Below are 12673 nucleotides of genomic sequence, written 5' to 3' on the forward strand. Positions count from 1 at the left end.
GCTAAGAAGTCTACGCATATATATTTGTGTGGTGTCGGGGAAGGAATTCAAGACCTCGCGTGTGCACAATACACCATCTCCTAGTGCCGTTTTTCATTATTTATTGAGAGGGGGCCAGGGGGTTGGGGTGGGGGAAGCACCATTCTACCTACCATCCAGAGGTCCACTTGGTGCTGTCCACGGGGCTAACAACCGGCACCGGGACTAAACTTGGAGCCCGAAGCATGATATGGCACACACTCTACTGACTATCACCTCCCAGGCCCCTCTACCCTTACACATTTAATCTGTGTATTTGTAAGCAGGACAGAATTCTCCAAGACAAGAACCGGTGTAAGGATACCAGTTCGAGCCCCCGGCTCCCCACCTGCAAGGGAATCGCTTCACAAGTTCACTATATGAAACAATACATTTAAAGTTCTCCTTATCTCACCATATTTAATCAAGCCAAGGCAAAACATAGACATGCGTGATAAATATCAAGACACATATTTTTCAGAAGAAAAAAATCAATGTTTTCAACTTGACTCCTACTGTGTACTAAGTGGCCACAAAATGTTGAAGTAGGTACTTGCTCTCCCCTACAGAAGCTTTGGTTTATGTGAGACTTTATTCAGCACTGGAAACATTACCGCATGATTCTAAGTGAGTCTAACATATTACCAAGGAAAGATAATAAAATGAACTGTGGCTATCATTATGGTTTCTCACTGGTAGATATCGCTGATAAGATTCTCTGCTAAGGGAGTCAGGCTGTAGCGCAGCGGGTTAAGCGCAGGTGGCGCAAAGCACAAAGACCGGCATCAGGATCCCAGTTCGAACCCCGGCTCCCCACCTGCAGGGGAGTCACTTCACAGGCGGTGAAGCAGGCCTGCAGGTGTCTATCTTTCTCTCCTCCTCTCTGTCTTCCCCTCCTCTCTCCATTTCTCTCTGTCCTATCCACAACGACAACAACAATAATAACTACAACAATAAAACAAGAAGGGCAACAAAAGGGAATAAATAAATAAAATAAATATAAAAAAAAAAAAAAGATTCTCATCTAAACCACTGGACGACCAGGTGTGAAAGTCAGCATCGGGATCTATTTTAGAAAGTAATGTTGTAAAACAAATACATATTTAAAAATTGGGCAGATTAAAATTTTGATATTGCAAGGTTCTTCAATATAAAGCAAAATTATCTTAAAATTATTCTGTGATCACATGAGGTATCAGGACCCCATATTCAGGGGACTCATGAAACCCAAACTACAAAGAAATATAAAAAAAAAAAACTGCATTAAGAAATTCAAAGGAGGGGCTGGGTGGTGGCGCACCTGATTGAGCATACATGTTACAATGCTCAAGGACCTGGGTTCGAGCCCCCAGTCCCCACCTGCAGGGGGAAAGCTTTGCAAGTGGTGAAGCAGGGCTGCAGGTGTCTCTCTCTCTCTCTCTCTCTCTCCCTCCCTCCCACTTCCCTTTCAATTTGTGGCTATCTCTATCCAATAAATAAATAAAGATTAAAAAAAATTCAAAAGAGGGGGCTGGGTGGTGGTGGACCTGGTTGAGCGCACACATTACAGTGCATAAGGACTTGGGTTCAAGCCCCCGCTCCCTACCTAAAGGGGGAGAGCTTCACAAGTGGTGAAGCAGGGCTGCAGATGTCACTCTGTCTCTCTATATCCCCCTTCCTCTCAATTTCTGTATGTCTCTAACAAGTAAATGAAGATAATATTTAGGAAAGAAAGAAAGAGAGAGAGAGAGAGAGGGAGAAAGGAAGAGAGAGAGAAAGAAAGAAAGGAAGAAAATTCAAAAGAGCCAGCATGACTGTTAAGTGACCATGATGAGCATCTGTTATGCCCATGATGGGTTAAAGGCTTCAGAGCTAGCAGCAAAGTTTGTCTGTCGTGCACTTACTCTGTTAACAAGTTGTTGGTATTAGTTAACTAAACTGTGTTAACTGAAATTCATGCACATCAAAATCATGCAAAGCAATAACTTGCTGTCCATATATACTTTTTTGTACATCGTCACATTAGCAAATGAAAATTTTAATGGTATAATCCCCTACATTACAGGGCCGGGTGGTGACACACCTGGTTGAATGCACAATGTGCAAGGACCTGACTTCAAGACCCTGGGCCCCACCTACAAGGGAAAAGCTTTGCAAGTGGTGAAGCAGGGCTGCGGGTCTCTCTCTGCCTCTCTCCCTCTCCCTTCCCTCTCAATTTCTGGCTGTCTCTATCCAAGAAATAAAGATACTTGAAGGAAAAAAAAAAAGAAAGAAAGAAAAAAATCTTAATAATGAACTAAATAATTCCTTGGGGTCCGGGAGGTGGCGCAGTCAGATGGGGCTTTGGACTCTCAAGCATGAGGTCCTGAGTTCGATCCCCAGCAGCGCATGTGCCAGGGTGATGTCTGGTTCTTTCTCTCTCCTATCTTTCTCATTGATGGATGAATAAAATCTTTAAAAAGAGAAGGGGAAAAAAAAAAAAAGAGCTAACTAGTTCCCTACATTACTATAATTCTGCATGAAAAGAACCAAATAACTTAGAAGTGTTCTAAAGATACAACTGACATTAATACATAATATGCACGACTCACTTTTTAATTTGCTGTGACCTTACACACATGGTATCACCACCACCCCCAACAATTTTTTTTTCAGTCTTTGCATTTTTCGTGGGAATGAAGAGACACGGAGGAGGAGGAGGAGGAGGAGGAGGAGGAGGAGGAGAACGTGACAGCAGTGCTACGCCACCCACGGAGCTTCCTCCATACCGTATCTGTCCATCCCGTGGTGACAGGGCTCAAACCCGGGGCCATAACCAGAGCACATGCTCTAACAGGAGCGCTACCTCCCAGCCCCACAACTCATACTTTAACTGGACATCTTTGACACCCATCATCATCTTCCGTAAGGGGATGCATTGGATCGACCTTCCCGTGGTGCATCCCGTGAGTACCCATTCATTGGGGAAACTGACGATCCTTCCTGGCCGACTGAATCCACATGGATCCCAGTCACTTTCAAAGCCAGCAACAAGCAGCTCCTGACAGCTTTCAACCTGACCTGTTGACTGGCTACGGAAGAAGGGCAAACACTAGAAGAAGAAGAAGAATCTTCCATAAGTCAGACTTGAAATGTAATGTATCAGGAAGTGGTTCGAGGGTGGGTGGTAGCATACTCGGCTGGGCTTTCGGCTCAGACGCTACAGTGAACAAGGACCTGGGTTCAAGCTCCCAGCCCTCACTCGTAGGGAGGACACTTCATGAGCAGTGGAGCAGTGCTGCAGATGTCTCTCTCTCCTTCCCTCTCCCCTTTCTCTCTCAATTTCTCTCTATTTTTATCCATAAGTAAACAAACAAAATATTTTTTTTAAAAAAAAGGTTCCACGGGAGTCGGGCGGTAGCACAGCAGATTAAGCGCAGGTGGCGCAAAGCCAAAGGACTGGCATAAGGCTCCCGGTTCGAGCCCCCAACTCCCCACCTGCAGGGGAGTCGCTTCGCAGGCAGTGAAGTAGGTCTGCAGGTATCTTGTCTTTCTCTCCCCCTCTCTGTCTTCCCCTCCTCTCTCCATTACCTCTGTCCTATCCAACAACAACAATAACTATAACAATAAAACAATAAGGGCAACAAAAGGGAATGACTAAATAAATATTTTAATTTTTTTTTTAACTATTACAATTTGATCTTACTATATAAAAACAAGTGGAAAGGGCGGGGGGGGGGGGTAGATAGCATAATGGTTATGCACAGAGACTCTCAAACCTGAGGCTCCAAAGTCCCAGGTTCAATCCCCCACACCACCATAAGCCAGAGCTGCAGTGCTCTGGTAAAAAAAAAAGGGGGGGGGAAATAAAGAAAATAAAATCAGCAACGATAAGAACACACAGTGGGGAGTGGGGCTGTAGCGCAGCGGGTTAAGCGCAGGTGGCACAAAGCACAAGGACTGGCGTAAGGATCCCGGTTCAAAGCCCAGCTCCCCACCTGCAGGGGAGTCGCTTCACAGGCGGTGAAGCAGGTCTGCAGGTGTCTGTCTTTCTCTCCCCCTCTCTGTCTTCCCCTCTTCTCTCCATTTCTCTCTGTCCTATCCAACAGTGACAACATCAATAATAACTACAACAATAAAACAACAAGGGCAACAAAAGGAAATAAATAAATAAATAAAATATTAAAAAAAAAAAAAAAAGAACACACAGTGGTAGTAAGACAAACTTAATTCCACTGAAACAAATACAGAACCTAGGACCTAAGACATGGGAGGGTTTAGTCCTGCAAAACTTTTTAGACAGACGATTTTAAGCTAATAGTAAAGGATAAGCAGGATGTTTGCTACGCTACTGGACCTGTCACTTAGCAGAAACATATGATGTCACCTCCAGCTGTCACCCAGGATAGAGCCATGGCCACTGTCCGAAAATGCAGAATGGCCTGCGGCTTTACCTACCGCAACGATCCGCTTCATGGCGTCCAGCTTAGCGGAGTCTTTGCTGCTCTCCAACATCTGCTTTAAGTCTTCATTCCTGTTACAAGAAACAGGCGCCTCGGTTTGCGCAATGCAGCGCTAACAGCCCCTCGGTCTGCGCACTGCAGCGCTAACAGCGCCTCGGTCTGCGCACTGCAGCGCTCACAGCGCCTCGGTCTGCGCACTGCAGCGCTAACAGCGCCTCGGTCTGCGCACTGCAGCGCTCACAGCGCCTCGGTCTGCGCACTGCAGCGCTCACAGCGCCTCGGTCTGCGCACTGCAGCGCTCACAGCGCCTCGGTCTGCGCACTGCAGCGCTCACAGCGCCTCGGTCTGCGCACTGCAGCGCTCACAGCGCCTCGGTCTGCGCACTGCAGCGCTCACAGCGCCTCGGTCTGCGCACTGCAGCGCTCACAGCGCCTCGGTCTGCGCACTGCAGCGCTCACAGCGCCTCGGTCTGCGCACTGCAGCGCTCACAGCGCCTCGGTCTGCGCACTGCAGTGCTCACAGCGCCTCGGTCTGCCCACTGCAGCGCTAACAGCGTCTCGGTCTGCGCACTGCAGCGCTAACAGGCGCCTCGGTCTGCGCACTGCAGCGCTAACAGCGCCTCGGTCTGCCCACTGCAGCGCTAACAGCGCCTCGGTCTGCGCACTGCAGCGCTAACAGCGCCTCGGTCTGCCCACTGCAGCGCTAACAGCGCCTCGGTCTGCGCACTGCAGCGCTAACAGGCGCCTCGGTCTGCCCACTGCAGCGCTAACAGCGTCTCGGTCTGCGCACTGCAGCGCTAACAGGCGCCTCGGTCTGCGCACTGCAGCGCTAACAGCGCCTCGGTCTGCCCACTGCAGCGCTAACAGCGCCTCGGTCTGCGCACTGCAGCGCTAACAGCGCCTCGGTCTGCCCACTGCAGCGCTAACAGCGCCTCGGTCTGCGCACTGCAGCGCTAACAGCGCCTCGGTCTGCCCACTGCAGCGCTAACAGCGCCTCGGTCTGCGCACTGCAGCGCTAACAGCGCCTCGGTCTGCCCACTGCAGCGCTAACAGCGCCTCGGTCTGCGCACTGCAGCGCTAACAGGCGCCTCGGTCTGCCCACTGCAGCGCTAACAGCGCCTCGGTCTGCGCACTGCAGCGCTAACAGCGCCTCGGTCTGCGCACTGCAGCGCTAACAGCGCCTCGGTCTGCGCACTGCAGCGTTAACAGCGTCTCGGTCTGCGCACTGCAGCGCTAACAGCGCCTTGGTCTGCCCACTGCAGCGCTAACAGCGTCTCGGTCTGCGCACTGCAGCGCTAACATCTGCACACTGCAGCGCTAACAGCGCCTTGGTCTGCCCACTGCAGCGCTAACAGCGCCTTGGTCTGCCCACTGCAGCGCTAACAGCGCCTCGGTCTGCGCACTGCAGCGCTAACAGCGTCTCGGTCTGCGCACTGCAGCGCCTCGGTCTGCCCACTGCAGCGCTAACAGCGTCTCGGTCTGCGCACTGCAGCGCTAACAGCGTCTCGGTCTGCGCACTGCAGCGCTAACAGCGCCTCGGTCTGCGCACTGCAGCGCTCACAGCGCCTCGGTCTGCGCACTGCAGCGCTCACAGCGCCTCGGTCTGCGCACTGCAGCGCTAACAGCGCCTCGGTCTGCGCACTGCAGCACTAACAGCGTCTCGGTCTGCGCACTGCAGCGCTAACAGGCGCCTCGGTCTGCGCACTGCAGCGCTAACAGGCGCCTCGGTCTGCGCACTGCAGCGCTAACAGCGCCTCGGTCTGCGCACTGCAGCGCTCACGGCGCCTCGGTCTGCGCACTGCAGCGCTAACAGCGCCTCGGTCTGCCCACTGCAGCGCTAACAGCGCCTCGGTCTGCCCACTGCAGCGCTAACAGCGCCTCGGTCTGCGCACTGCAGCGCTAACAGCGTCTCGGTCTGCGCACTGCAGCGCTAACAGCGCCTCGGTCTGCGCACTGCAGCGCTAACAGCGTCTCGTTCTGCGCACTGCAGCGCTAACAGCGTCTCGTTCTGTGCACTGCAGCGCTAACAGCGCCTCGGTCTGCCCACTGCAGCGCTAACAGCGCCTCGGTCTGCGCACTGCAGCGCTAACAGCGCCTCGGTCTGCGCACTGCAGCGTTAACAGCGTCTCGGTCTGCGCACTGCAGCGCTAACAGCGCCTTGGTCTGCCCACTGCAGCGCTAACAGCGTCTCGGTCTGCGCACTGCAGCGCTAACATCTGCACACTGCAGCGCTAACAGCGCCTTGGTCTGCCCACTGCAGCGCTAACAGCGCCTTGGTCTGCCCACTGCAGCGCTAACAGCGCCTCGGTCTGCGCACTGCAGCGCTAACAGCGTCTCGGTCTGCGCACTGCAGCGCCTCGGTCTGCCCACTGCAGCGCTAACAGCGTCTCGGTCTGCGCACTGCAGCGCTAACAGCGTCTCGGTCTGCGCACTGCAGCGCTAACAGCGCCTCGGTCTGCGCACTGCAGCGCTCACAGCGCCTCGGTCTGCGCACTGCAGCGCTCACAGCGCCTCGGTCTGCGCACTGCAGCGCTAACAGCGCCTCGGTCTGCGCACTGCAGCGCTAACAGCGTCTCGGTCTGCGCACTGCAGCGCTAACAGGCGCCTCGGTCTGCGCACTGCAGCGCTAACAGGCGCCTCGGTCTGCGCACTGCAGCGCTAACAGCGCCTCGGTCTGCGCACTGCAGCGCTCACAGCGCCTCGGTCTGCGCACTGCAGCGCTAACAGCGCCTCGGTCTGCCCACTGCAGCGCTAACAGCGCCTCGGTCTGCCCACTGCAGCGCTAACAGCGCCTCGGTCTGCGCACTGCAGCGCTAACAGCGTCTCGGTCTGCGCACTGCAGCGCTAACAGCGCCTCGGTCTGCGCACTGCAGCGCTAACAGCGTCTCGTTCTGCGCACTGCAGCGCTAACAGCGTCTCGTTCTGTGCACTGCAGCGCTAACAGCGCCTCGGTCTGCCCACTGCAGCGCTAACAGCGCCTCGGTCTGCGCACTGCAGCGCTAACAGCGGCCCCTATTAAAACAAAACACTGTGAATGTTAATGCTGCTGAACCGAAGTTTCTCTTAAAACGTCTCATCTTCTTTCACATTACCAATTCACAGAAAAAGAAAACTCATGGAATCTTTTTTTTTTTCCCCTTCTACTTTTTTTATTACTCTCCTATTTTATTTAATGGCCAAGGATACTTTTTCAAATGAAAAGCCTGAAAGAAACTTTTAAACGCTTATTAGGAGTAAGAGAAGGAAAAAAAAAAAAAAGGAAGAGGAAGAGGAAATAACAGTCACTAGATAGGAACTAAATAGGAAGGAAATGTTCATGTATCACTAGAATTAGAAAAATACATCACGTGGTCCAGGAGGTGGCGCTGTGGTGAAGCTTTGGACTCTCAAGCATGAGGTCCCGAGTTCAATTTCCAGCAGCACCTGTGCCAGAGTGATGTCTGATTCTTTCTCTCTCCTCTTTTCTCATAAATAAATAAAATCCTAGGAAGGAAGGAAGGAAGGAAGGAGGGAGGGAGGGAGGGAGATACATCACTAGAGTTAGAAAATTCTGGGCAGGGAGTCGGGCTGTAGCGCAGTGGGTTAAGCGCAGGTGGCACAAAGCACAAGGACCGGCATAAGGATCCAGGTTCGAGCCCCCGGCTCCCCACCTGCAGGGGAGTCGCTTCACAGGCGGTGAAGCAGGTCTGCAGGTGTCTGTCTTTCTCTCCCCCTCTCTGTCTTCCCCTCCTCACTCCATTTCTCTCTGTCCTGTCCAACAATGACGACATCAGTAACAACAGCAATAACAACTACAACAATAAAACAAGGGCAACAAGAGGGAATAAATAAATATTTTTTTTAAAAAAAGTAAGAAAATTCTGGGCGTACTTAAGCAGTTAGGCTGTTTCCACTCCATGGCTACTATGAATAATGTCGAGAAATTATGAACATACCGGTTCATATATCCTTTTTATTTAGTGTTTTCATGTCTTTTGGATATATGTCTAAGTGTGGTATGGCTTGATCCTAAATATTTAATTTTTGTTTAAAGACTCCACATTAAAAAAAAAAAAAGACAATTATCTCAGAACTGTGGTCGGTGGGGGGGGGAACACAAAGAACTTTGGTGTAGGGGATGCTAACTGAGACACACCCCACATAGGTGTGAAGCGATACCACCAGTGTCAACATAAACCACTGTTAAATCACTACTAATAAAGATTTAAGAAAAAGTAAGAAAACGTTGGACTAAGCCAGAAAGAGAAGGATGAATATGGGATGATCCCACTCATAGACAGAAGTTGAAAAATAAGAACAGAAGGGGAAACACAAAGCAGAACTGGGTCTGGTGTTATTGCACAGAAGTAAAAGACTCGGGGGGGCAGGGGGAGCAGTGTTCGTGGAACATGATGGCGGAGGACGACCTGGGGGAGGGGGCAGAGACTGTTCTGTGGAAAACTGAGAAACGTTACACATGTCGCAACGACTGTATTGCACAGTCGACTGTAAACCATTAGTCCTCCCAATTAAAAAATAAATAAAAATTAAAAAACAGTGGGTTGAATAAAGGTATTCTTATTTACAATTAAATAGCTCGCTCTCTCTCACATCTAGCCCGACAAATAATATCAGGGTGCATGTTGTCATGAGGCCCATGAATGAAACAAACAAAGATATAAAATAGTAATGAACAAATTATCAGTGTGAACACACACGGATTCTCAGATCCCAAAATGTCTGTTCATATGCTGAGAAGATGATGAGCAAGTGCCCAGTTGAAATACCAGTCACGTGTCACTCACACCCTTTTTCTCCCCACACAACTATGAAAGGGAATCTCCACTTACAGCCCCGAATTCCAAGAATCCTGTAAGGGCGATTGTAACATCTAAGTGAGATGAGAAGCCGGGAGGAAGGAATCTATACGCAGTTACTGATAAAGAAGAGAATTTCTCGTAGATTCGAATACTACTTAGACCCATTAACTAACTAAATGTGCCGGGCCAGGCGGGGCACTCTGGAAGAACCAACCCCCTTCCCTAGCCTGGATGGCAGAACAGATGCTATCAGGTAAGATAGCTCTGCAGTGGGAGGAAGTATTTGCTTCTTCCTCAGGCTGCCTGATAGACAAAGATTCTTAAAAGATGGTCCAGGGAGTCGGGCGGGAGCACAGCGGGTTAAGCGCTGGTGGCGCAAAGCACAAGGACCGGCATAAGGATCCCGGTTCGAGCCCCCGGCTCCCCACCTGCAGGGGAGTCGCTTCACAGGCGGTGAAGCAGGTCTGCAGGTGTCTGTCTTTCTCTCCCCCTCTCTGTCTTCCCCTCCTCTCTCCATTTCTCTCTGTCCTATCCAACAGCGATGACAGCAATAACAACAACAGTAATAACTACAACAATAAAACAAGGGCAACAAAATGCAATAAATAAATAAATATTTTTTAAAAAAAGGAGGAGAAGTAAGAGTCACTAGACAGGAACTAGAGAGGAAGGAAATGTAACTAGTGGCTCCGGGGGGAGGTGGGGAGGATAAGGCATTCGACTCTCAAGCATGAGGTCCTGAGTTCAAACTCTGGCATCTCGTGTCAGAGTGAAGGTCTGGTTCTCTCTTTCTCCCTCTCCCTCATGAAGAATATATATATATTTTTAAGACATTTTTTTAAAAAGAAAAGGGATAATGTAATGACACATAACTGAGCTTTAACTGGAGGAGGGGGGTTAACTGTTTACAGCCAAGAGTGAATAGTTATTAGCATAAGAGCAAGATGTCTCAGACCAGTTTTCTGCAAAACACCCTAAGCCCACCTCCAGCACCACGGGATCTGACAGCCCCCACCCCACACCCCACCCCACTTTGGTAGACCGACCATCCAAGTTTATAAAAGCCCTGGCCCCTCCACTCAAACTAAAGAAAGAAAACAGGGCCCGATAACAAAGTCAAAGGTTTCATACTGGGTGTTTGTCAAAAAAAAAAAAAGATTACTATCATCAACAATGTTAAGTATCTTTTGTGCTAACGGGGGGTGGAGAGGTACTAACTTTAAGGTTCAAAGGAAAGAGATAAAAATTCTATGTACTGGGGGCCAGGCGGTACTGCACGTAGGTGAGTGCAAACTCAAAGTCCAAACCTGAGGGGGGGTCATGAGCTTTGAAGCAAGGCTGCAGGCGTCTCTATCTCCCCCTCCTCTCTCAATTTCTCTCTGTCCTATCACATAGAATGAGAGAAAACGGCCATCAGGAGGAGGGGGACGGGGAGGAGGGGAGATGGGGAGGAGGAGGGAGAAGATAAAAGAAAAGACAAGACTATGCACTGTTTCAACCTGATCTACCATCATCCTACAGAAAAGTCTTGATATAAATTACTTATTTCTTCCCAAATCTCTTCACTTGCTACCAAATGAGTAGGTAGGTATCTGAGTGAGTCTACACCGTGACACCCAGTGTGCCCTCCAAACGTGTCCACTCTGTATTACTTTACAGGGACAAAGCTCTGGACTCTCAAGCATGAGGTTCCGAGTTCGATCCCCGGCAGCACATGTGCCAGAGTGATGTCTGGTTCTTTCTCTCTCCTTTCTCATAAATAAAAAATAAATAAATAAAAATAAAATGTTTCTACTGGCTCCACCGAAAACTAATACTAGCTTCAGATACGCTTTCCATTTACCTACCCAGTTATCTGTAGTTCCCAGTTTGGAATATTACAATACCAACTTTATTTTTACATAAGTGACATCTTGTGGTATCAAACGGTATAACTCTTTCATGTTAAAATGCTTTTATGGTTTCAGAGGATGGAAAAATCTATCTAACTGGAGAGTGAGAAAAACCTTGCTATCACCAAGGAGGACACTGATTTTAGTGTGAAGGAAACAGCAGGCATTGTCAAAGTTTACCAGCCATATATGATGACTTAGAAGGTGGTGTGACTTTCACATAATATAGACTCCCTTCTTTAAAAAAAAAAATCTATGATCTAGCTTAGGAAATTATGGAATGTATCCTAGTGACAACAGCAGCACTGTAAATCAAAATTACTAATATTAAGTTTGAAATATATATATATATATATATGTAACAATGTGTAAAAAAAAATCAAGGGCTGAGGGGTAGATAGCATAATGGTTATGCAAATAGACTCTCATGCCTGAGGCTCCAAAGTCCCAGGTTCAATCCCTCACACCACCATAAATCAGAGCTGAACAGTGCTATGGTTTAAAATATATATATATATATATATATATATATGAAATCGATAATCAGTCAGTCAGTTAGGGCTGCAGTTTAACTCCCTGGGATGGTTCTGAAGCCGTGTTTCACTCCTGGCACAGGCTGCTCCCCGATAAATACACAGCCCTCCCTGAACACAGTTCCGCAAGGCCTATCAGAATAAAACGCCTAACATCTGACCTACAACTAACTACTCGAGGGGGTTTTCATTTGAAAATGAATATACTGACGCAAGTCTGTAAATGCTATGTCCACGAGCAAGAATAAATCAATTTGATTTAGCACACGTTGAATCAATCAAATGTCTTTCAAGAAGCAACTAATTCAAGAGAATACCAGCTAATGGGGTGGGGGGGAGGGTAAAGAAAGTGACTGAGCAGCTGGGAAGGCGACTCAGCAGGCAGCAGGCAAGCTTTGCAAATCTCTCTTCTTATTCCTTGATTTCTATTTCTATGCAGTAAGTAAAGTATTATTTTAAAGCCAATAAAGTTTGTTTTTTAATCAGGGAATGAGAACGCAAGAAGCTAAAGTTGAGCCTTGTTTTGAAGTGCAGCATCTTTAGGGTTTACTTCACTGTCGATTACCGATACGAAGCTAAATCATATTTTTCCCTTTTTAAAAAATCTTATTCGCGATTAAATACTCATTTAAAAAATCATAAACTAACAGGGGTATAATTCCATACCATTTCCACCACCGGTATTCAGTATTTGCGCTCCCTTCACTAGAAACCCTATGAGTTCTCCCACGGTCACAGATAAGGGTTGACTGTTATTTCCATAACTATCTGTATTTATATACATTCTAAAGCTAAGTATTTGATGAGTACATTTCAAAAACAACACCACGGCCAGGGAGGTGAGTCTGCAGCCGTGCACAGTAATGGCATGCTTGAGCTCCCAAGCTTGACTCCCAAAACTGACTACATTAGAGTGCTACTCTGGACTCATTCACTAAGTAAAAATTATAAGTTAGTATTATTATTTTATGTCATGCAATATCATGAGAATATAAATCTACAGGCAGGGGT

At 48.6% G+C, this 12673-nt stretch overlaps 1 protein-coding gene across 1 annotated transcript in view; it reads right to left on the reverse strand.

Moving 5' to 3' along the window:
- Positions 1-12673, reverse strand: part of AP3B1 (adaptor related protein complex 3 subunit beta 1) — a 228023-nt gene that overhangs the window by 196523 nt on the left and 18827 nt on the right. The window contains exon 2 of the mRNA XM_060201077.1: positions 4435-4510. Within this exon, the coding sequence (XP_060057060.1) occupies positions 4435-4510 (76 nt within the window). The remainder of the gene's footprint in view (positions 1-4434; positions 4511-12673) is intronic.

Source organism: Erinaceus europaeus, chromosome 11 (assembly GCF_950295315.1).
Source record: "Erinaceus europaeus chromosome 11, mEriEur2.1, whole genome shotgun sequence".
Taxonomy (NCBI): domain Eukaryota; kingdom Metazoa; phylum Chordata; class Mammalia; order Eulipotyphla; family Erinaceidae; genus Erinaceus; species Erinaceus europaeus.